General features: G+C 51.8%; 6 protein-coding genes across 14 annotated transcripts; 3 read left to right on the plus strand and 3 right to left on the minus strand.

Annotated features, from left to right (window-relative positions):
* Window positions 1–84: 84 nt before the first annotated feature.
* H257_12222 (hypothetical protein) lies at window positions 85–1,210 on the minus strand (the record flags this gene model as incomplete). Its single annotated transcript, XM_009839360.1, has 1 exon — window positions 85–1,210. Exon 1 carries the CDS (start codon window positions 1,198–1,200, stop codon window positions 85–87), a length of 1,116 nt encoding a protein of 371 aa, XP_009837662.1. The 5' UTR covers window positions 1,201–1,210.
* A 306-nt stretch (window positions 1,211–1,516) lies between these two features.
* Window positions 1,517–9,643, minus strand: H257_12223 (hypothetical protein). The gene is made up of 21 exons (XM_009839361.1): window positions 5,711–9,643; window positions 5,481–5,654; window positions 5,339–5,425; window positions 5,170–5,241; window positions 5,006–5,101; window positions 4,890–4,949; window positions 4,774–4,842; window positions 4,657–4,722; window positions 4,494–4,610; window positions 4,102–4,433; window positions 3,639–4,027; window positions 3,360–3,578; window positions 3,218–3,277; window positions 2,831–3,136; window positions 2,663–2,776; window positions 2,446–2,601; window positions 2,285–2,398; window positions 2,115–2,238; window positions 1,951–2,060; window positions 1,745–1,896; window positions 1,517–1,692 (listed from the first exon to the last, which is right to left on the minus strand). Exons 1-21 carry the CDS (start codon window positions 9,613–9,615, stop codon window positions 1,614–1,616), a joined length of 6,801 nt encoding a protein of 2,266 aa, XP_009837663.1. The 5' UTR covers window positions 9,616–9,643; the 3' UTR covers window positions 1,517–1,613.
* A 1,100-nt stretch (window positions 9,644–10,743) lies between these two features.
* H257_12224 (hypothetical protein) lies at window positions 10,744–12,435 on the minus strand. Of its 7 annotated transcripts, XM_009839364.1 has the most exons (10): window positions 12,325–12,435; window positions 12,162–12,272; window positions 11,967–12,113; window positions 11,696–11,914; window positions 11,545–11,649; window positions 11,441–11,475; window positions 11,219–11,385; window positions 11,089–11,165; window positions 10,913–11,036; window positions 10,744–10,835 (listed from the first exon to the last, which is right to left on the minus strand). In XM_009839364.1, exons 1-10 carry the CDS (start codon window positions 12,409–12,411, stop codon window positions 10,807–10,809), a joined length of 1,101 nt encoding a protein of 366 aa, XP_009837666.1. In that variant the 5' UTR covers window positions 12,412–12,435; the 3' UTR covers window positions 10,744–10,806. The 7 variants fall into 7 exon arrangements, with proteins under 7 accessions (XP_009837666.1, XP_009837668.1, XP_009837664.1 ...); XM_009839366.1 differs by lacking the exon at window positions 11,441–11,475 and having other exon boundaries at window positions 11,219–11,411; XM_009839362.1 differs by having other exon boundaries at window positions 11,089–11,385.
* A 35-nt stretch (window positions 12,436–12,470) lies between these two features.
* Window positions 12,471–14,181, plus strand: H257_12225 (hypothetical protein). Of its 3 annotated transcripts, XM_009839369.1 has the most exons (10): window positions 12,471–12,563; window positions 12,610–12,632; window positions 12,690–12,765; window positions 12,811–12,932; window positions 12,976–13,060; window positions 13,108–13,263; window positions 13,469–13,608; window positions 13,669–13,736; window positions 13,786–13,920; window positions 13,963–14,181. In XM_009839369.1, exons 1-10 carry the CDS (start codon window positions 12,510–12,512, stop codon window positions 14,112–14,114), a joined length of 1,011 nt encoding a protein of 336 aa, XP_009837671.1. In that variant the 5' UTR covers window positions 12,471–12,509; the 3' UTR covers window positions 14,115–14,181. The 3 variants fall into 3 exon arrangements, with proteins under 3 accessions (XP_009837671.1, XP_009837673.1, XP_009837672.1); XM_009839371.1 differs by having other exon boundaries at window positions 12,690–12,932; XM_009839370.1 differs by having other exon boundaries at window positions 13,786–14,181.
* A 1,099-nt stretch (window positions 14,182–15,280) lies between these two features.
* Window positions 15,281–17,069, plus strand: H257_12226 (hypothetical protein). The gene is made up of 2 exons (XM_009839372.1): window positions 15,281–16,172; window positions 16,300–17,069. The coding sequence occupies exons 1-2, from the start codon at window positions 15,291–15,293 to the stop codon at window positions 17,002–17,004; spliced, it is 1,587 nt and encodes a 528-aa protein (XP_009837674.1). The 5' UTR covers window positions 15,281–15,290; the 3' UTR covers window positions 17,005–17,069.
* Window positions 17,070–17,812: 743 nt separating this feature from the next.
* H257_12227 (hypothetical protein) lies at window positions 17,813–20,064 on the plus strand. Its single transcript, XM_009839373.1, has one exon. It carries the CDS (start codon window positions 17,875–17,877, stop codon window positions 19,999–20,001), a length of 2,127 nt encoding a protein of 708 aa, XP_009837675.1. The 5' UTR covers window positions 17,813–17,874; the 3' UTR covers window positions 20,002–20,064.
* Window positions 20,065–20,087: the final 23 nt, after the last annotated feature.

The raw sequence follows: 20,087 nt of genomic DNA on the forward strand, positions 1-20,087 counted from the left end.
CCGGATGGTGAGAGTGCGAAAGGTCGCCAATAAGACAGTTTTATTTATTGACTGTGAGTTGGTCTCAAGGGGTGTGCGTTATTGTTATCGACGACTCGAAGGGATGGCTTTCATACAACCGAGCGACGGAAACACGCAGCCCCACGTGTTGGCTTTGATCATTTGGCACCGCCCGTCTTCAGGGGCTGTGCAGTATCGTCCAGAACAGTTGGACGCGCCAACGTCGCCGTAAAGGGGACATTCCATGCCCCTTGGGAACATGCCACTACCGGTGCAAGCCACCCCACGGCATGTCGGGATCATGTAAATCGACTCATTGCAAATGCTAGCATACGTTCCGATCGACTCAGCTGGGTCATAGGGTGTGGTTTCTGGTGTCGCCTGCCGAGGTCGAGATGTGTCAGGTGGTTCGTTTGTTGGTGGGGTATTCATTGGTGTTGGCGTGGACGGGGGAAGCTCAGTGGGTGATGGCTCGTTAGTTGGTGGAGCTGTAGTGGGCTCTGATGTGGGCGGCTCAGTGGGTAATGTCTCGTCAGTTGGTGGAGCTGTTGTGGGCTCTGACGTCGGCGGCTCAGTGGGTGATGGCTCGTTAGTTGGTGGAGCTGTTGTGGGCTCTGACGTCGGCGGCTCAGTGGGTGATGGCTCGTTAGTTGGTGGAGCGGTTGTGGGCTCTGATGTGGGCGGCTCAGTCGATGTTGGCTCGTTAGTAGGCAAGGCAGTCGTGGGCACTGACGAAGGTGGTATGGTTGGTTCGTCTGTTGTTGGGAAAGTAGGGGAAGCTGAACTTGATGAGCTTGTTGAATTGGTGGAATCCGTGGTTGACGTTGAATTCTCCTTAGGAGGAGTTGTAGGCGTAGTAGTCGGGGACCACGTGGGCGATGGGGGTGTCGCGTTCGAGCTATTCCACAAGGCTGGGTCTATGGTAGTTGGTAAAACAATGTATGGGCCGAGCGTGGGTGCGCTTGTGGTGTCATTTGGCTGCCGTTGGCTGTAAAACGGATCTGGTGCGTCCCCTATGGTTCCATTGGGATCCACCGCGGGGGGGGTGTTGACCTTCGGACTCAGTGACGCGGATAAGTCCGAGTCCGATGGCGACTGAATTGTCGTGACAACCATCACACTGACTATGGCTGTGAATACCGCTGCCCCAACCTTGAGTTTACTGGCGCTGAAAAGATCTTGATTCGTTAGCCAGTCCATCCAGAATGAATGCCCTAGAGTCCCCAGCTACCGACACCGTTACATACGTGAAACCGTCGAATCGGTTATATTGTACTTTGCACAAGGCGATTGTAAGTCCTGGAAATGACACTCGGTTCAGAATACCGCCTTCATCGCAGAACCATGCTTTAGACGGCGAAAATTTTCATACAACCCTCAATGTTGATCATGCGACTGAATCTACCCCCTGGGTACAACGACCGATGAAGGTTCTTGCGACCCATTGACGAAGGGGGCAGCCCGAGTTTAATGACATTTGCACGAGCCCACAAAGTATTCGAAAGCCTAACGTTACCGGTAGTATTGCGAAAGCAATGCATGGTGCTTAATTTGCTGAATGGTGGGCCTCACAAGATTACAGTCAGGTTCTCTCCACCAGCTAAAATCATTTGTTATATCAGTCGTTGAAACGATACTTCGCGAACGTGGAATGGAACGCTGGTTTCCTTGACGTCTCGCAGGCCGTACTTTCTAATAATAGAGCATTCAACCACATACTGTACGATATATGCAATTTGCGTACCCTTTGGCCATGCTATGCATGTGCTTGGCGCGATCGTCTTTGGACTCGCACTCTTTCGTTTCTTCGTCGGCAATGCGTGGCTTGGGGACGATAAACGCTGGCCACATGCGAAGTACAAGGTCGCAGAACCGCTGAGTGCGATCATTCGGCGTCTACCAACCACCAATTAAACAACCCTTCCATGCAGATGGATGGTCACTCGATACCTTGAACGGTCCCCGCATTTCGTTGTCAAACACCAAGCGAAATGCTTCGTACACAATGTGGTCATCCAAGATCTTGGGAAACAGTTTCAAGGCTGGCTCGCATGTATGCACTATAAGCAAGTGACTGCCTACATATGCCTCTACAACTTATCTAGAAAACGAACCTGACGATGGACTTTGAAGGTTCGACAGCACAGACATCATGAGCAGCATGTACTCTTGCAACATGGGAACAGCGCTGTAGGGAGCGACGACCGTAGACGGCAGTTGCGCGATTTGCAATTTTTCCTATATAATAATGGGAATTTCGATTTGTCAGGGGGGTGTCCAGTACCTGCACACTCAATTTCGGGATCTGTAAGCTCTTGATAGACAACATTGGTGGTGTGTAGGGTTTAAGCGCCTTGGCAATCGCTCGCCAGCCGTAGCGCCGCCGAGATATTTCGTCCTACCGTGAAGCACTCAGCCATTGAAACACTCTGATGGACAACAAACTTCGTCCAATTCGACGGGGTTTAGGATAGTGCCGCCGAAGAGAGGCTCTTCCAGTCGAATGATGTCCACAGTCGTCGATAGCAAATTCACCAGCGGAACCTTGGCCCAGCAGCAGGTCATTTCAATGCTAGTATCCGACAACGGTGGGGGCATCTCCTGTTGACTGCCATATGAGCCAGGCATGAATCAAATGCATAAAAGCGCTCTCATCTCGTACCTCTTTCGTCTGTTTTCGTTCTCTTCGCTTCATTTCAGACGCCGACTCGCTGACCAAGTCGACAATAAACTCGATAAACAGGTACAAGTCGTCCTTGGGGGCATTGGTTCGCATCTACAACCTGGTGAGACCCTTTGAATTGCGGATGTTTGGAGATATCTATCGCACAATGAACTTATAGTCGTCGGCCTTGGTAGACGACTTGGAGAAGTTCCACACGTCTTCTTCGCCCTTGTTCCACGCCACGGGGATCTCGTGGATGTTGCCGACAATGTTGCCACTCATGGGGCGGGCGCTCGACGCGGCCACCGTGCCAGACATGTCGCCGACATCGAAAAAGCACACGCGGACCTTCCGCCCGACTACGTCCTGCTGCCGCTTGTCGTACGGTGTCGGCACCCCCTTGGCTTGCTTCAGCGACACAATAGCCTGGCAATGCTGCGCCTCGGACTTCTCAACCCCCAGCCACGCCTCCTAACACCCCCCCCCCACACATGAATCGTCGTGACAAGACACTTCTATGTGTGTGAGCCCCTAGCGATTGTTGGTTTCTACCTGGGGGGGTTGGGCGGGGACTGTGACCAAGTTGCCCGCTTGAGCCATGTTGTAAATCACCTGTCAGGATGATGATGTCAAGTCGTGAATGAATATATAGTATATCTAGCTTTATGATAGATATATAGTGTCTCTACGATACCTCTGGCGGGGGAAACGACAGCACGTATTCCATCGTGTGCTTGCGCATGCGGACAGCGGTCGAGGTCACGGACGGTCGAAAGTTGGTCGGGACTCCCAGGAGCATCAACAGACTCGATTCAGGGTCCACTGGCGCCCTTCGAACGACTTTTTTCATGGCCGACAGCGCCGCTCTTGGAATGCCCCGCGTCGCATCGTTGTGGTAGCCCGCCGTCGACACCTACCCCCCAGCCCCTTCCCCGTCATTCGTTTACACATATATTCCGAAAGCCCAACTTACATCTTGGACCACCTTCATAAACGAGGTAAACTCGTGCAAGTCGATGGTGCCGTCGTTGTTGGTGTCCACTTCGTCAAGGAGTGCGTAGAACTCGTCCTGTGTCAGTGGCACCTTCATCTGCTGCAGCAATGCGTGCTGGAACTCGGCAATATCCAATGCGCCGTTGTGGTCCGTGTCCATGTGGTCGAAAATTGCGCTCACGTCCATTTCAGTTTGAGCGTTGAACGCCCACTGTTTGGTGCGCAGCCGCGTCTTCATCATGAGGTAAAACTCGTCAAAATCGATCTGGCCGCTGGCATCCATGTCGACCTGCCGCATGATCTCGTGTAGTTCATCTACCGTCACGTCGTCCCCCACAGCTCGTAGAATGTGCCCAAGTTCGTCCTTGTCTACGGGTGGGTGTGCAGTGTCAAGCCAGTTAAGTTTGACACGAGCGTGCACAGTATAGTCGACAAAACTGTACCAATCGAGTTGCTATAGTCGACGTCGAAGAAGTCAAACGCCGTGCGAAGCGCTGCCTTCATGTGCTCAAAGTACTCTGCGTCCGACGCGTTCGAGTCGGTGCTGGAATCCCTCCGATGTTTGTGGCTCTTGTGCTTTGATTTCGACCTTGCCCGATCTTTGAACTTGCGCAGGTCCGACACACTCATGCCAGACGATGGCGCGTCGTCGCCGTCATCCGACGATTGGACTGGCGCTCTTGGCTTTTTCTTCCTTGACGGTTTACCTCGCTGAAAGGCTTTGCGAGGCGACGAGGACTGTACGCTACTTGTAGAAGACGAACGCTCGTGGGGACTACTCGATAGTTTTGTTGGTTGGTAGGTATGATATGGCCAAAGGACCAACTTGACGCACCGTGATGTGTGATTACGTTTGGACGGCGACGATGTTCGCACAGGACTTGAGTCGTCTGAACCGTCCGATTGGCGTTGTGGTTTCTTTTTGTGCTTTGTCTTCTTTGCCTTCTTTCGCCTACGCTGGACATCAAGCCACTGCCATAACTTGCTTAGCAACGTACGGCGACGAATGGGTGTCCGAGGTTTCATCTGCTGCCAACGCCGCCTTTTGCTTATTCAATTTTCGCCTACAGTAATGGGTTGGTTATGAATACTGGTACGTACGCGCACTGTCTTACGGTGATGTCTTGGAAGGCGACACTGCCTCGTCGTCGTCACTTGTGGCATATTGTCCCCCTTTCTTGGCCCTAAGCTCAGCGAGTGTTGAACTAGGAAGTTTCAGGCTGTGACATACTTTTGAGCATGGCCTCCCTTTGCTGATTTCGTTGGACTGGACCGTGACGTCTTGCTAGTTCTACATATACACAAGGTAATGCATCAAACTCCAACTTGTGTACTCGACGAACGTACTGCTTCTTTTTGCGTGAATCCGAATAATCGTCATCGTCATCGCTGCTGTGGTTAGTGGTTTCGACTGGCTTGGAATGTTCTTTCTTCTTGGGGGTCCTATTATCATGGAAAGCCAAGTACTTTGTAAAGCCATAACTTGTCGATATGACATGAACCGGTGATACTTTGTAGTTGTTGGTGTCTTTGGCTTGTCCCTGTCACTAGACTCGACGGCGCCTGTCTTTGATTTGTTCGATCTAACATTCCATAGATCATGCGTTTAGTAGCTAGTATTCACTATCTCGACGAACTGTACTTCATAACCTTCAATAATAGATCAAGAAAGCCACGTACGACTTCGTTGTGGGGGGGTCGCTATCCGACTCGCTCGACACATGCCGTTGTTTCTTGGAAGGTTTGGCTGATTTGGGACTGAACAGACTACACATATTGTTAGGTCCCCATCCAGCGGCCAAACACCGCCAGGTTCTAGTACTGTTTAATCGTGGCCAGTGTCTTCTTGGCTGTTTTACGGTCAGACTCGTCCTTATCTTCGTCGTCATCTACTCCTTCGTTCTTCCTGCGTTGCCGCCCCGCCAGTTTCTTCACTTTGCCCCACCTCCGGACTATCCGGTTTCGAAACGATTCGGTTTCCGCCCCACTTGTTTCCCTACACCACGAAATCCTATTGGTTTCGTTCCATGTCAAAAACTGTAAAGTGCTTACGACTTTGCATCGGACTCGTCAGTGTCTGGGGCGACTGCAAACGCTTGGGCAAACTCGGCATACTCGATGCGATCGTCGCCGTTCATGTCGTACTCGTCGACTAAACACCGGATTTGTGTGTCTGTCAACGGGAGCGACAGGCCGCGGAGGGCAGTTTGGAACTCGTTGCGTGTTATGTACCCGCTGTCGTCGTCGTCAATGTCTTCAAAAATCTGCTTGAGACTCAAATTGCATTGCTTTTTCGCCTTGTGGAACAGTGCCTTGACATGCATGTGCAAGTCGGCGACATTCACATGTAGCTGCGGCTGGACCCATTTGGCAAAGTGCTCATAGTCGACCCCGACGTCGTCGTCGTGGGCGTACTCAAACTCGAAATGCGACGCCACAAGCTCCACTTCCTTGTCAGTCAGGTTGAACGTCACGGTCTTGTTCGATTTCAAATACCCCCGAAACACACGGGGCTTCAACCGCCATCGATCGTTCTTGTCCAGTTTGCGCAGTTCGTGCATCATATTGAACGGCTGCTTCGAGTCTGAATTCTGGTTGTTGTACGTGTCGATTGCAAGGCGCATCTTGTCCCCCACGGCGCAAAGTTTGTCTGAGTCGGGCGTGCTCACGGCAAAGTCGGCAAATCCGTAGTAGTCGACCCGGCCATCCTTTCGAAAGCAGTCGATGACGGCATTGAGTTGGTCTTTCTGGAGTTTGATCCCGAGCTTCTTTGCCACGCACTTGGTGAACTCCGGAGGGTCCAGTAGCCCCGATTCGTCCGTGTCGTACTTTTCAAACACAGCGCACAGTTCCGTGGCGCTGATCTTGCGTTTGCCTCGAACGGCGTGGGCGATCGCGTCGAGGGTCGCAGAGGTTAACAAAGTCGTCCTTGTCGTCTTTGGCTTGGATTTGCTAGGTCTGGGGGACTTGACCGGGTGGTTCTTTTGCTTCCGACGTGTTGCTTCGTCGCTACTACTATCGCCGCTGCCATCGCTGCCATCGACGGGTTTGGAAAACGCCTTGGCAAACTCGTCGTACTGGATTTTCCCGTCACCGTTCAAATCGTACTCGTCGACAAGACATTTGATTTGGCCGGATGTGAGGGGAAGCCCCATGCCGCTGAGGGCGTCGCCGAGCTCCATGCGCGTCACATGTCCCGACCCGTCGTCGTCGATATCTTCGAAGATGGCTTTCAAGCTCAACATGTGACCGTCTTTCTTGGCTTTTGCAAACAATTTGGACACGTGCTTGTGCAGATCGTTCGTGTTGTAATGCAATGACGGCTGCAGCCACTTGGCGACTTGGTCGTAGTCCACCCCCGCACTCTTGTCGGCGTACTCAAACTCGAACCGCTCCGTGAGCCTCGTGGCTTCCTGTTCTGTCAAGCCAAACTCGATCCGTGGATTCGACTCGACATATTCGCGAAACACATTCGGTTTCAATCGCCCAGTGTCGCGCTTGTCAAGTGATTGCAAGTCCTCGAGAACGTTGAACGGCTGTCGATCGGTGGACGACGCATCGTACTGCTTAATCGCCCGGCGCATCTTGTCGCCGATAGCCGCCACCTTGGCCGTGTCGGGGATGTTGGTAGCAAAATCCACAAATCCAACATAATCAATGTCTGCGGTGGTCTTAGACTTGGACGACTTGAATGATTTGCCCTTGCGAAAGCACTCTACGAGCACTTTCAAGTGCTCCGACTTGAGTTTAATCCCGAGCGATTTCCCCACAACTTTAGTGAATGTGGCCTCGTCGATCAGCCCCCCCCCGTGGTCGCCTTTGTCGTACTTTTCAAAGGCATGGCACAAGTCGGCCGGACTGAGCTTCCGCTTCCCCCGCACCGCGGTGGCAATGGCTTCTTCCGCCGCCACTGGCACCAACCTCGTCGCCTTCGTTTTGGGGGCATCTTTTTTCGTGTTGTCGTCTTCACTTTCATCTTTCGAAGACGATGTTGCTTTCGATCCAAACGCCGAGGCAAATTCACTGTACTGGATGCGTCCGTCGCCGCTCGTGTCGTACTCGTCCACGAGGCAGTATGCCTGCGCTTCCGTGAGCGGCAGGCCCATCACGTGAAGCGCTTGCTTGAACTCGCTTCGGTTGATGCTGCCGCTGCGGTCGTCGTCGATGGCATCGAACACGTTTTTGAGACTCAACTGGTGCTCGTTTTTGGCCTTCTGGAGCAGCATACTCACTCGTGTATGCAACTGCTTGACGTTTACATTCAACGCCGGCTGCACCCACGTCGCGAGCTGCTCGTAGTCGACCGCGAGGTTGGATGCTTTGGCTGAGTCAAACTCAAACTCAAAACGGCCCACGAGGAGCGCTACCTCCTTCGACGTCAGCTCAAAGTCCACAGAACCATGAGACGACTCCAAGTACCCCCGCACCACGTCCGACGAAAGCCACTGGCGCTCCTTCTTGTCCAACTTCCGAAGCGCCCCGCCCAGATTGAAGGGCTCGTTGTCATGTTTTGCGTTCTTGTCATGGCGGCTGATGGCTCGACGCATTTTATCCCCAATAGCCGTCAACTTGTCCGTGTCTGGGATGTTGATGGCATAGTCGACAAACCCGTAATAGTCCACCACATCCTTCGTTTTGGACTTTTGGTTGGGCCGCACGCGAAAACACTCGACAACTTGTTTCATTTGCGCCGATTTGAGTTTCAGACCGAGTTTCCCCACACATTTGGCAAACGTCGCGTCGTCCAGATGGCCCAGTTCGTGAGTGTCGGACTGTTCAAATACAGCACAGAGCACTTTCCCACTGAGTCGATGGCCATCTTTGCGCACGACTGCTTTTTCAATCGCGGTTTGTGTCGCCACGGGAATGAGTGGTCGTCGTGCGTCGTCGCGTTGTTTGGGTTGCTTCTTTTTCTTGTTCATGTCATGGTTGCTGCTGTTGTCGTTGTCGTCGCTGTCATTGACGTTTCCTGAGGTGGAGCGCTTGGCGGCAAACGCCGACGTAAACTCGCTGTAGTCAATTTTGCCGTCCCCATTCACATCGTACTCGTCGACTAAACATTTGATTTGCGTGTCTGTGATGGGCAGCCCCAAGTTTCTCAACGCTTCCTTGAGTTCGCTGGCCGTGACGTGGCCGCTGTCGTCGTCGTCAATTTCTTCAAAGATGGTCTTGAGGCTCAGATTGCATTCGGCTTGGGCTTTGGCAAACAAGCGCTTGATATGGACATGGAGCTGGGCGACGTCCACATGCAACGATGGCTGCAACCACGTGGCGAATTGCTCGTAGTCGACACCGCTCGTTCCTTTGTCGTCTTCAAACTCAAAGCGCTCAGTGACCGCCGACACTTGTTTCATCGACAGCTCAAACTCAATCGATCGATTCGACTCGAGAAAAGTTCGAAAGGCGTCCGGCGAGATTCGACCGCGCTCTTTCTTGTCGAGTCGCCGGAGTTCGTCCATAGCATTCCACGGCTGCCGATCGTCCGCCTTCTTGTCAAACGAAGCGATGGCACGACGGAGCTTGTCACCCACGGCCACCAAGACGTCGGTGTCGCGCTCTTGGATGGCAAAGTCCACAAACGCATAATAGTCTATGTCTGGAGCGTTCTTCTTCTGCTTGACTTCGCGACGAAAGCAGTCGGCCAACGACTCAACTTGGTCCGGCTTCAGCTTGATACCAATTTTGACCAGCCCCTTGGTGAACGAGGCTTCGGTGAGCAGACCCACCTCGTGTTCGTCGAGCTTTTCGAACGTCTGGCACAGCTCCGTGCTGCTGACCTTGCGGCGCTCCACCACCGCCTTTGTGATGGCGTGGAACACGGCCGTGTCGAGGACTCTGCTTTGCTTGTTCTTCTTTGAGCTCTTGTTCTTGACGATAATTGCAGCAGGTCTGTTCGTGCCTTGTTCATCCCCGCTAGAGTCTTTCCTCAGCGCTCGCTTCACGAGCGTCTTCAACATAGTTACCGCGAAAGGTCGCGGGGGTGCAATATGATTTTTGCGAAGTTCAACAATACGGATATTTGTATTTTATCCGGATCAACGTTACTCGACTACGTACAGTACTGTAGTCGGGGGGGGAAGTTCCTCGCTAGCATCATGTCTCGACACCTCAGGTCAGGAGTGAGCGGCCAGTGGGGACCGACTGGCGGCGAGTTACATTTGTTAGTGGTGGTGGTCCAAGTCGATTTGGTGACATGGTTGTCATCATAGTTCGAATTCGATGGCGTACGCCGGGCGCTCCCCGGTACTTGTACTCCCCACCCTGACTTTAGCTAACGTTACGGCAGTTCCGAGGTCCCGTTGGTACAGTTCTGAGGGCCGCACGGTTCAGCAGGCACCAAATTCAAAAGTGCACGTTAGGACATGGCCATGTATTGAAACAATAGTGAGGTAGCTTGGATGCAGTATAGTCATACGAATTCCAAGTGAATATCGGAATATCAACGCCTGTCATAGCAAGTACTATTATTAATAATAGTAGTACGAAATATCAGAGGCACGTTGAAGACTTTTGAAGAAGGTAACATGGATAACGCCGACGTAGCAATCGATTCTTCCAGGAAGTCCAAAGCCAGCAAGCCATACATTCCATCTCCATCCACTGGTCAAAAGCAGTATACTACTTACTCGACGGTGTACTGTATGTACTTGAAGATCAATAACATCGTCAACCCGAGCAGTCGGGATGGTCATGCAATGGCCAGGGGTACTCTAGTTTCAGGACGTCCTGTACTGCGACACGACCTAGCTCCGAGTGTCCATATTGCCCTGCACACGCTAATGATCGTGATCTTTGTACGGGGGGGCTGACTGGGGGGATCTAGCGCTACATTCACCTTCGCCACCTTCGTCGGGCTGGTCGATACAACTAACTACGTGTCCTTACACATGTGGTTGTCCCTGCTAGTACAGCAAGACGTGATCGATCTGTGACGTTCTGCCTGCGAATCACTCCAACAAGCTACCAAAGAAGAGCTCTATCGTTGAAGCAATTCCGCGAATCCTACTGCTGTCAACAACTTTACTCTTAATCATCTCCAACACTGTTCAACTTCGGCATTCTGGTCATCTCTGTGACATGAGCGATTTGTATAAGAATAGCAGACCAGGTATGTATTTTAATGGGTAGACAACCCTCACACTTTGGACCTACAAGAGGTCGAAAAAGTAATCGAGCCCTACATGTGATGGTGAAAACGACCCAAAGCTCTCAGCACAATCAAATGCAATAAGGAGGGCATACATACATACATACCTTGTCCAATGTCCCAGATCGCAGCCCCAGTTTGCGCCGACAAGTACAAGTCCAGCCGGTCTTGGATCGATTGCAGGCATGGATAATACACGATATGCTTGACAGGGTAGCGGAAATAACATTCCTAACAAATCATAACGACTGAGGTGTGATCATCCACTGCATCATGTACAGACATGCGCCGAGTCATCCCATTCGATAGCAGGGTGATGGGCGTCGAGCAGTTCACGATACTTGGAAGCCACAATTGCTTCTAACATGGAGCACTCTCAATCGACATTGCCCATATTTACATCACGAGCTTGCCATTGGTGTCGTAACCATAGAAAGCCAACCCCATGAGAAACTTGGCGTTGTTTTGGAATGGCTTCAACGCTTCGAGCGTCGCTTTCAGCCATGGCAGCGGAGAGTTTGGGCCAGTGGTCGAGTAGTCGTATGCGTTCACAGACAACCGATGCACAGACGGGAGCACCCTTTGCGAAACAACTCGGATGAAATCCTAGCATTTGGACATGGTTCAGTCCGTACTTGGCAATCAGGTCTGTGGACGTGGTCAGTTGGCCCTAATACAGCCAACAAAACCAAGTTGCATCAGTATGTGCTGAAGCAACGACGGACTAAACCCTTCGTACGTTGCGCTGGCTTGTAGGCAGCACGAGGATGAGAATGCAGCCGTCCGATTGCAATGCTTGGCCCAGCGACGTAATGAATTCCACAGTGACTCCTAACACTGGAATCTACCCACTATGAGGGTAGTAGTCATCCTTATAAGCTAGGCCCAACCTCGAGGGTGATGCCATCAAAGCGTTGATCCTTAACTTCGCTGCGAATCAAAGAGATGATGCGTTCGGCTTCTTGTGGGGACAGCGAGTTCATCTCAAACATGAAGCGAGGCACGATCTGGGGACCACTCGTGTCGTCTCCCCGTACAGCAGTCATCCACTCCAAGTCGACGTCGTGGCCCCCAGTCAATGCTGGCTTTCGCTTGTCGTTGTGCCGAATCTAATCACCATGTTTCAACCATCGAGGGCGTCCATGAAAACGAATGGAGGACCTGATACCACACGGGGGCAATGTACGTAAACTTGCTTCGAAAGAGCTTGGCGGTGTTGTACCCGTGATTGTTCCAAGGGGTCACGTAGCCAAGTGTGTCGCCGTGGAAGCGCTTGGTGAGGACGTCCGAACCATACTGTTTCTCTTCCTACGTGGATTGCTAAGATAGGTGCACATATAGTCCCTGGACACTTGCTTGGAGGATGGAATCGTAGGACGGGGTGCGTTGGAGCAGTCCGCGCTCGAGGACCGACGGCATGCCGCAAGACGTGGACCCACCGGTAGCGTCACATGTGCCGTCTGTGTCCTATTACACGCTCGTTGTTACATCAACCATGAACGCGGTGATTTATTCATACCCCTGCATGGACACCAACGTAATGGCCATAGAGGCCATAAACGGCTGCTGCTGCGAGAAGGATCACTGTGCCGCGCATCCTTGGCATGCTTGCAAGAAGGGTTGCCAAGATTATCCGGATAATCATTCCAAGGCCAAATCTGAAACCAATTTTGCAACACCCCAAGCATAAACTCATCCTTGTCGATGGCTCAAGCGGCGGCGATCGACACCTTTTCCTTGGACGATGGAGGCTGCGAGGTGTAGTAGATCACATGGAGCGATGACTCATGCTTGTCTGATGTAGGATTTGGATGCGGAAGTGTCCATGTATGTAGTAGTTCCTTCACTCCGAATCCATCAAAACAGCTGAACGTCCTGCATTAGCAAGTCACCTCGGTCAGGACAGCGGCAGTTGACGTTTTCGGTCGACCTGTTGGAGAAGCAAGAGCATATTCATGAAGTCGTTCCTTTACAACGGACTTGTCTGACACGTGCATGTGTATAGAGCGTGTATGTCCCTCCCGAAGCAGGGGACCTGCGTGTCTTTGGCGTCATGCGCATCGTCCATGGTTGCATTGCACATGGCGGCCATCTCGCACCCAACTTGTACGCGCCGCGCGAGATATGGTACGTCTCTCATCCCGAGAAGGCACGAACTAACGACGTCCAGGGCACTCGACCGCGTGCGACTCGTTGGGCTCGACCACAAGCTTCGGCTCTTGGAGGTGTGCGCCACCCAGTTTAAGATCCTCGAGGTACATAGGAAGCTTTAAGGCATCATGTGTGACGGCACCATGTCTAGGCCATGCCGGCGCCCAACTCTACCGACAACCAATCGATCTTCGACCACGCCCTGCACAACATCACGTTGTCGCTGGCCGAGTCCAAAGCCGACCTCGTCCGCCCCTTTCCCAACCTCGTGCCCGAGTCCCACCCAAGTGTTCATGAACCGACCAAGGTACGCAACCAGCATCGAATATCCGTTGTGTATAAATAATAAATAAAAGTAATATATATATATATATAGATAAATATATATTTGAGTTTTTAAATTTAATCATACGTTTGTAGTTGCAATCGATATTGACTAGTACCATGATAGATTTTTTTACTAAAAACTATTAACAATCATATTCGTTTTTGAAATATTATGTCTATATTAGATCGAACGAGACATTGTCAACGCCGTGGGCAACAACACAATGGGCAAATTGACCAGCCTCGCGTTTGGGTTTGGTCGGACACTGCGGAAACAAGCCGTGGCGGTCGTGGAGCGCGCCAACTCGGCGCAGTTTGAGACCATGTACGTAGTATATATTTTTATTATATTCTTTTTTCTGAAAAATAATAAAATTCGAGCTAGTTCCAAGGACGCGTTGGGTCGATACGCGGGCCTCCTGAGTGCTTTTTTCGACCAAGTGCAGTTTCTAGGTACGTTGTGTGGTGTATTCATTGTCCCTCTGTTTAACGACATGAGCAGCCATTTGGCTCGACCCCTCGTACGCCCCACCCCTGGGTTTAGCAGCCTCGTTCTCTGAGGAGGAGCTAGTTCGACATCGAGCCATTGGACACACGTTGGAGGCAACTGCCCGCCGTGAGATCGTCCTGGGTCTGGGTACGTAATACCTTGTAGTTCTACTATGGACTGATCTTCTAGCGCACTTCTTGGAAGAGATTCTGGTCGAGTTGGTCCTGCGAGACGTCCAGAGTCTTCTCTTGAGCTACTTGCAGCGCCTTTCGCATGCGTTGGGGGCGTTCTCAATCGATTCCGCCATCACGACACGACCCCATCGCGCCCAAACGACGTAGAAATGTGAGATGAGCCACTTTAACCTTTAAACACGATACTGTATCGGTCTCGACCGTTCAATTTTCAATCTCACGCTAGTTAGTTCCTCTGTTTAATTTTACACTTATAGTAATTCGAAGGAAAATAGAGCAAAAATGGTTCAATTTTTTCGATAGAAATTATGCAGTGTCAAAGGTGAGTATTTAGCATTCGCGCTTACATCCGTAACGTTATACTAGTACAAGATACAAGTTGAACGAGGGTATCATCCTCGTTATTACTGTAGTACCGCCTGGATCGGGCACGGTCAATACAAATCGTAATATAAATATAGAATAATGTGCATTTCGAGAAATACTATTAGCTAATATTACGTACACGGAGAGGTGCTATTATTACCAAATGAGAAATGTACACTGTAGCCCGGAACAATTCTAATTGGACAAAAAGGTCCGTTTCCTTGAACGAACAACACTGCTGTATTATGTCTTGGAGTTTAACGCATAAGTTTTATTCATGAAAGTTTCTCTATTGGTCGCCAGGCTTCAAATGTGTCCAACGGTTCAACACATATAAAGTATTTTTGACGACTTCAAAGTATATTCGAAGCCGAATTGCATCAACATATTAACTGTAAACCTTCCCTGTTATACTAGAAGTAGTAACTTACCTGTTCGAACGAATGATTTATTAGAATCTTTTCGCAGTTTTTTATTGACCAACTGCATTGAAAATAGATGAAATCTGATCCAGACAGACCCCTAGTATGTATGTACTAGTACTCCATAATCTCGAATTGAAATCGTGACCTGTGTGTTGGGTCAAGTTTTGAGCTTGTGGGCGATTAAGATTATTGGGCGTTGGTAGCTTCGAGCGCAGGGATAAATGAAGTTACAATAGTAATTTGTTATTGGTATACTAGTATCGTGTAGATCAAGCAATGAAGAGTTAATACTGTACTGTATCACAGATCGTCAGACTGGACTTAGCATTATCGTGGATCGTCATGCATAACGTTAATGAAGATGTGGATATTCGAATGAAAATATTACCGTTTATTCCTGGTAACCGTAGCAATCAAAACAAGAATGTGTCTTGACTATTCGTTCCAACTCGAACGATACGTGTCGGTGGTTTTGATTGGTCGACAAGTGCACTTCCACCGTTCGAAAGGTCACACGTTTGGTTTATTTCCAATGAGGGAAGACCAATTTTGCATTTGCATTCTATCCCCCACATCCATCATGGCAGGGTACGCGTCCATCAGCCTCCGCGATGAGTCCACGCCTTTGACGCCTCGCGGTCGAACCAAGCAAGCGGCGTCGTCGTCTTCGTACAAGCTGCTGCTGGGGTTGGTTGGCGGGCTCTGTTTCGTGGTGGGATCGACGCATTTGCTGGCTCCGCTGGCATTGACCTACCCTTCTACCGTGTCCAACTTGCACAAGTCAACGACCGAATCTGCCTCTTCATCGATCCACCTTCACCACCCCGAACGTAAGGTCACCAAGAAGCCCAACGCCACCGACGACGACGACGAGCTGTTCTGTGGGATTGCCCGCCAAAAGTCTGGTTACATCAAGCTGCCGCACAAGGAAGACGACCATTACTTTTATTGGTTCTTCGAGTCGCGTCGCAACAGCAACACCGACCCCCTCGTCTTGTGGCTCACGGGAGGGCCAGGATGTTCGAGCATGATGGCGCTGCTCCATGAAAACGGTCCATGTGTGATAGACAAGGACCTCAGAACCCAGCTGAACCCGCTGTCGTGGAACAACATTGCCAACATGCTGTGGCTGGACCAGCCCACGGGCGTCGGGTTTTCCTACGGCGCGTCCGAGGACTTTGATTCGAACGAAGACCAAGTGGGCGAGAACATCTGGAACTTTCTCCAGGGCTGGCTGCGCGAGAACCCGTCGTTTATCGGCCGCGACTTTTTCATCGTTGGCGAGTCGTACGGTGGCCATTTTGTGCCCGCGGCTGCGCATTCGATTTACACGCAAAACAAACTCTCCAAGGGGCGGCACATTCCCCTGCAAGGCATTGCCATCGGCAACGGACTCACGGATCCGTTGGTGCAGGTATGTCCTACTTACGATGCAGTTAAATTTAGTCGTGTTGCATCGTGGAACGTTTGACGAAACGCGATGGTGGCCTTGGGATTTGGAAACCTGTTTTCGTCTCATCATTGGACATGGGTGTGTGTAGTACGCCCACGCTACGGACATGACCACCAACGCATACAACTTGACGTTGGTCTCCGACAAGCAAAGGGACGAGATGAACGCGCTTGTCCCCGAATGCATTCGGCTGATTGCCTCCTGCCAGAATGACTCGACCGTGTGCGACGATGCGCTCGGGTTCTGCCATGGGAACCTCGTCACACCACTGTTCACCACCACCTCACGCAACCCGTACGACATCCGGTTGGACTGCCCCGGCCAGCAAGGGGTGGGGTGCTACGACTTTAGCTACATCGAAGCGTTTTTGAATGCCCCTGGCACCATGGCCAAGTTGGGGGTGAACACAGACCGCGTGCCCGTGTGGAAAGAGTGCAATTTCGACATTAATCAACAGTTCTCGCTGGATTGGATGAAGGTGTACTCGCAACTGGTGCCCCCATTGTTGGAAGATGGGATCCGAGTGCTCATTTATGCTGGGGACGCCGACTTGATGGTCAACTGGCAGGGCAACGAAGCGTGGACGCTGGCGCTGCCATGGTCCGGCCAACGCGAGTTCAAGCGCGCCACGGAAAAACCCACGTTGTTTCAAGGCAAACAAGTGGGATACTCGCGGTCGTACGAGAACTTGGCCTTCTTGCGCGTGTTCAACGCAGGCCATATGGTGCCTATGGACCAGCCTGAAGTAGCTTTGGCGATCGTCGATAGTTTCTTGCGTAACGAAGAGCTGTAAATTGAATACTCTGTACTTGAAGTAAATCCCAACTTGAAGTGTATATCAACAAGACTATACATGCAACAACTGGAGGCGTGATGATACTCGTTAGCGAGTTGTCCAGCATGACAGCCTGTCATGACAGGCTGGGTTTTTTATCGAGGATTGAGAAGTCCGTAAGCTCGAGCGGGCGGTGGAGCAAGTGGGTTCAGGGGACGTGAAGTGACGCACAGTATCTGAAGCTCCTTTTGATACGAAGTCGACGGTTTGTGTTCCTTCCCAGGGCTATGCAACCAGCGATCAAGGTACAGAGTTGCTTGGAAGTTATGTCAGCGTCGGTGGGATCTGATGTGCGACGTTGGAGTGAACATGGATACATCTTGTGTTTGCAAAGGGGACTAACGTTACTATCATCTGGTGCCCCGCTTTCAATTCACATTGAGGAAAAAGGGTTGTTGGCTCATGGACATGAGAAGGATGGTTGCATTGCTCAATGGGTGAGGTATTTTTTCAGCCCAGCGAGCGGCAGATCGATCGATCGATTGTTCAGCGTACTGTACAGTGTATATATTCTGCAGTGGTCAACTAAGACGTTTTTGAGCGACATGCACCGCTTCGTCAACATTTCCCATTACTCCGCCATTACGAAATAATACAGTACTGCAGCTGAAATAGCCAGTCAACGAAACGACATCAACGTGAATTCTGTACTGTATTACGTACGGTACGACAGTGTATTCTGAGCGGTAAAGTGCACACTGACTCTACCACAAAACCACCTGTCAACATAACGAACCAATGGCATCGCGTGAAATGGCACCTAATTCGCAGCGACCCCAAAACTCTGCGCATCATCCTCGCACTTCTGGTCCAGCCACCAACACCCAAATGACCGCCCGATATCCACCTCGCGGCGAACTCCGCACGGACTTCCGGCAGCATGTGTCCACACCCGAACCCGACATAGCGTCGGGAGCCCCCATCGTCGTCAACTTTGAAACCGCCCACAACCGATCGTCCATTAATTCGTCGCAGAGCAGCCAGCCACGCCGGACCTCGTCCCGGCACCAGAACATGCCGCTGCCTGTGCCCGTCGAGCGCACCGTATTTGAAACGGACGTGGCGATTCTCGGGGCGTCCCAAAATCACACGTCCAAGCCCCAAGAGCTCAACGACGAGTACTATGCGTACCTGTGGACAATCGAAGGCGCGTGGTACAAGAAGCTATACTTTGGTATTTGGGGCATCGTAATTGCCATCGTGCTGGGCATTCTCGTCGCGTTTGTGATTGACGAATCGACGCGCATCGACGTGGATTTTACAAACCTCCGCGAACAACCCAAGCAGTTTGTGCTGGCGCAGTACAAGAAAGCCGTGGGCCTCCTCGTATTGAAGCGCAGCATCAACGAATGGATCGGGCTGCCGGGGGACCTCCTTATTCGCGGCCTCTCTTGCTTGATCGTGCCGATGATCTTTGTCAATGTGACCATCGGCGTCGCCGACATTTATTCGCTCAAAAAAGGCAAAATGGTCGGCTGGCGCATGTTCGCCCTGTGTCTGCTCACGACCGTGCTGGCAGTCGGCCAAGGCATGACCATCTCTGCGATCCTCCCCGACGACCTCTTCCAGGTCGCCACAAAGCTCCAGAGCCCTGGCAATGCCAAAAGAATAGTCGACATGAACGGCACTAATATGACGAGCGTGAACCCCCCAAGCACCAAGTTCGGCCCGCCAGTGTCCGTGACCCTCCGGTGTCCACTCAAAGCGGCCAACGCCTCCGAGTTGTTCATGAACACCGCGGTTGATCCGCTCACCAACGTCACCCGCATGGTGTGCTCCCCCAATATGGCCACCCTCGCCCTCACTGACATCAACAACACATTCAAGGCGTCAGTCAACTGGAATGTCCGGCCCCCCACCGTCGCTGCTGTGTTCTTCAACCTCACCGACAAGCTCGTGACCGACAACATTGTCGGCGCATTCACCAAGGACGGGTCGCTTGTCAGTCTTGTGATGTTTGCGATCCCGCTAGGCGTCGCGCTCGCTACGCTTGGAGTCAACAACCCCGTGATCGACCTCTTCCGTCAACTCAACAGCATCTTTCTCATTATGATCGGATGGGTGATCAATTTCGTGCCGGTGGCCGTCGTATTTCTTGTGGCGTCGGCGTTCCTCGTGCCAGAAGACCCGACGTTGCCCGTCGACGTGACGACGTCCACCCACGACATCAACGATCCGGTCGGGTACGAGCGGCTGCTGCTGATTATGCCGCAGATCAACGTCCGGTCATCTTCGTTTTTTGAAAACTTGGGCGACGACTTCAAGCCCCCGCTTGCGCTCATCCTTATCTTCGTGCTCGGGTCGGCGCTCCACATGCTAGTGGTGCTGCCAGCCCTGACGTTCGTCTGCACCCGACGCAACCCGTTCGCGTACATGATGCAAATGAGTCGCGCGATCAACTTTGGCTTTGGCTGTGGGTCGTCCTTAGCGGCCCTCCCCATCACCGTGAAAGCCATCGACAACTCCCAGACCGTGTCGCATCAGCTCACGCGCTTCCTCCTACCCATCGGTACGGGCATCCATCTCGACGGCGCCGCCTTCTACTTGGCCGCGTGCACCGTGTTCCTGCTGCGGACGGAATACCTCGGCCGTGTCACCACTGACGTCAACGACACCATCGCGTTGACCGTCAGCCGAGTGCTCATCATGTTCTTCACTTGTGTCATCAACTCGTGGAGTTGCCCGCCGCTGCCTCATGGCGCCCTCGTCGGGCTCATCAGCGTGTGGGCGTCGATGGGGGTGATGGAAGGAGGATCCGTCGTGAACAAGCCGACGTATTTTGTGTGGATCGTCGCCATGGACGTGCTGCTGGACCGGTTCTCGACCGTGATGAACATCATGTCGAACGCGCTCGTGATTCGCATCATCGCCGAACAAATCGATGAAACGTACATTGACGAGCAAGACCGACTCAACATGCATGCCCTCGACGACGCTGACGAGGACGACGACTAAGTACTTACTGGTGTATCAATATATATAAATGTACTGCACACGACCCTTCGATGTTTTCCTTGAGATGAGGACACACACTGGGCTTA

This window comes from Aphanomyces astaci (genome assembly GCF_000520075.1).
Source record: "Aphanomyces astaci strain APO3 unplaced genomic scaffold supercont1.39, whole genome shotgun sequence".
Taxonomy (NCBI): domain Eukaryota; phylum Oomycota; class Saprolegniomycetes; order Saprolegniales; family Verrucalvaceae; genus Aphanomyces; species Aphanomyces astaci.

What these genes read in the sequence shown, in the direction of transcription:
- H257_12223 (XM_009839361.1), bottom strand. Translation starts at nt 9,615, where the DNA reads ATGTTGAAGACGCTCGTGAAGCGAGCGCTGAGGAAAGACTCTAGCGGG. An exon ending in GACCCCCCCACAACGAAGTC is followed by an intron (nt 5,242 to 5,338) that starts GTACGTGGCTTT and finishes ATGGAATGTTAG; the next exon opens with ATCGAACAAATCAAAGACAG. An exon ending in TTATGAAGGTGGTCCAAGAT is followed by an intron (nt 3,579 to 3,638) that starts GTAAGTTGGGCT and finishes GCTGGGGGGTAG; the next exon opens with GTGTCGACGGCGGGCTACCA.
- H257_12224 (XM_009839364.1), bottom strand. Translation starts at nt 12,411, where the DNA reads ATGCCAAGGATGCGCGGCACAGTGATCCTTCTCGCAGCAGCAGCCGTT. An exon ending in CCTACGATTCCATCCTCCAA is followed by an intron (nt 12,114 to 12,161) that starts GCAAGTGTCCAG and finishes CAATCCACGTAG; the next exon opens with GAAGAGAAACAGTATGGTTC. An exon ending in TTGATGGCATCACCCTCGAG is followed by an intron (nt 11,650 to 11,695) that starts GTTGGGCCTAGC and finishes CATAGTGGGTAG; the next exon opens with ATTCCAGTGTTAGGAGTCAC.
- H257_12225 (XM_009839369.1), top strand. Translation starts at nt 12,510, where the DNA reads ATGGCTCAAGCGGCGGCGATCGACACCTTTTCCTTGGACGATGGAGGC. An exon ending in AGCAAGAGCATATTCATGAA is followed by an intron (nt 12,766 to 12,810) that starts GTCGTTCCTTTA and finishes GCATGTGTATAG; the next exon opens with AGCGTGTATGTCCCTCCCGA. An exon ending in CCCAGTTTAAGATCCTCGAG is followed by an intron (nt 13,061 to 13,107) that starts GTACATAGGAAG and finishes CACCATGTCTAG; the next exon opens with GCCATGCCGGCGCCCAACTC.
- H257_12226 (XM_009839372.1), top strand. Translation starts at nt 15,291, where the DNA reads ATGAGGGAAGACCAATTTTGCATTTGCATTCTATCCCCCACATCCATC. An exon ending in TCACGGATCCGTTGGTGCAG is followed by an intron (nt 16,173 to 16,299) that starts GTATGTCCTACT and finishes GGGTGTGTGTAG; the next exon opens with TACGCCCACGCTACGGACAT.
- H257_12227 (XM_009839373.1), top strand. Translation starts at nt 17,875, where the DNA reads ATGACCGCCCGATATCCACCTCGCGGCGAACTCCGCACGGACTTCCGG.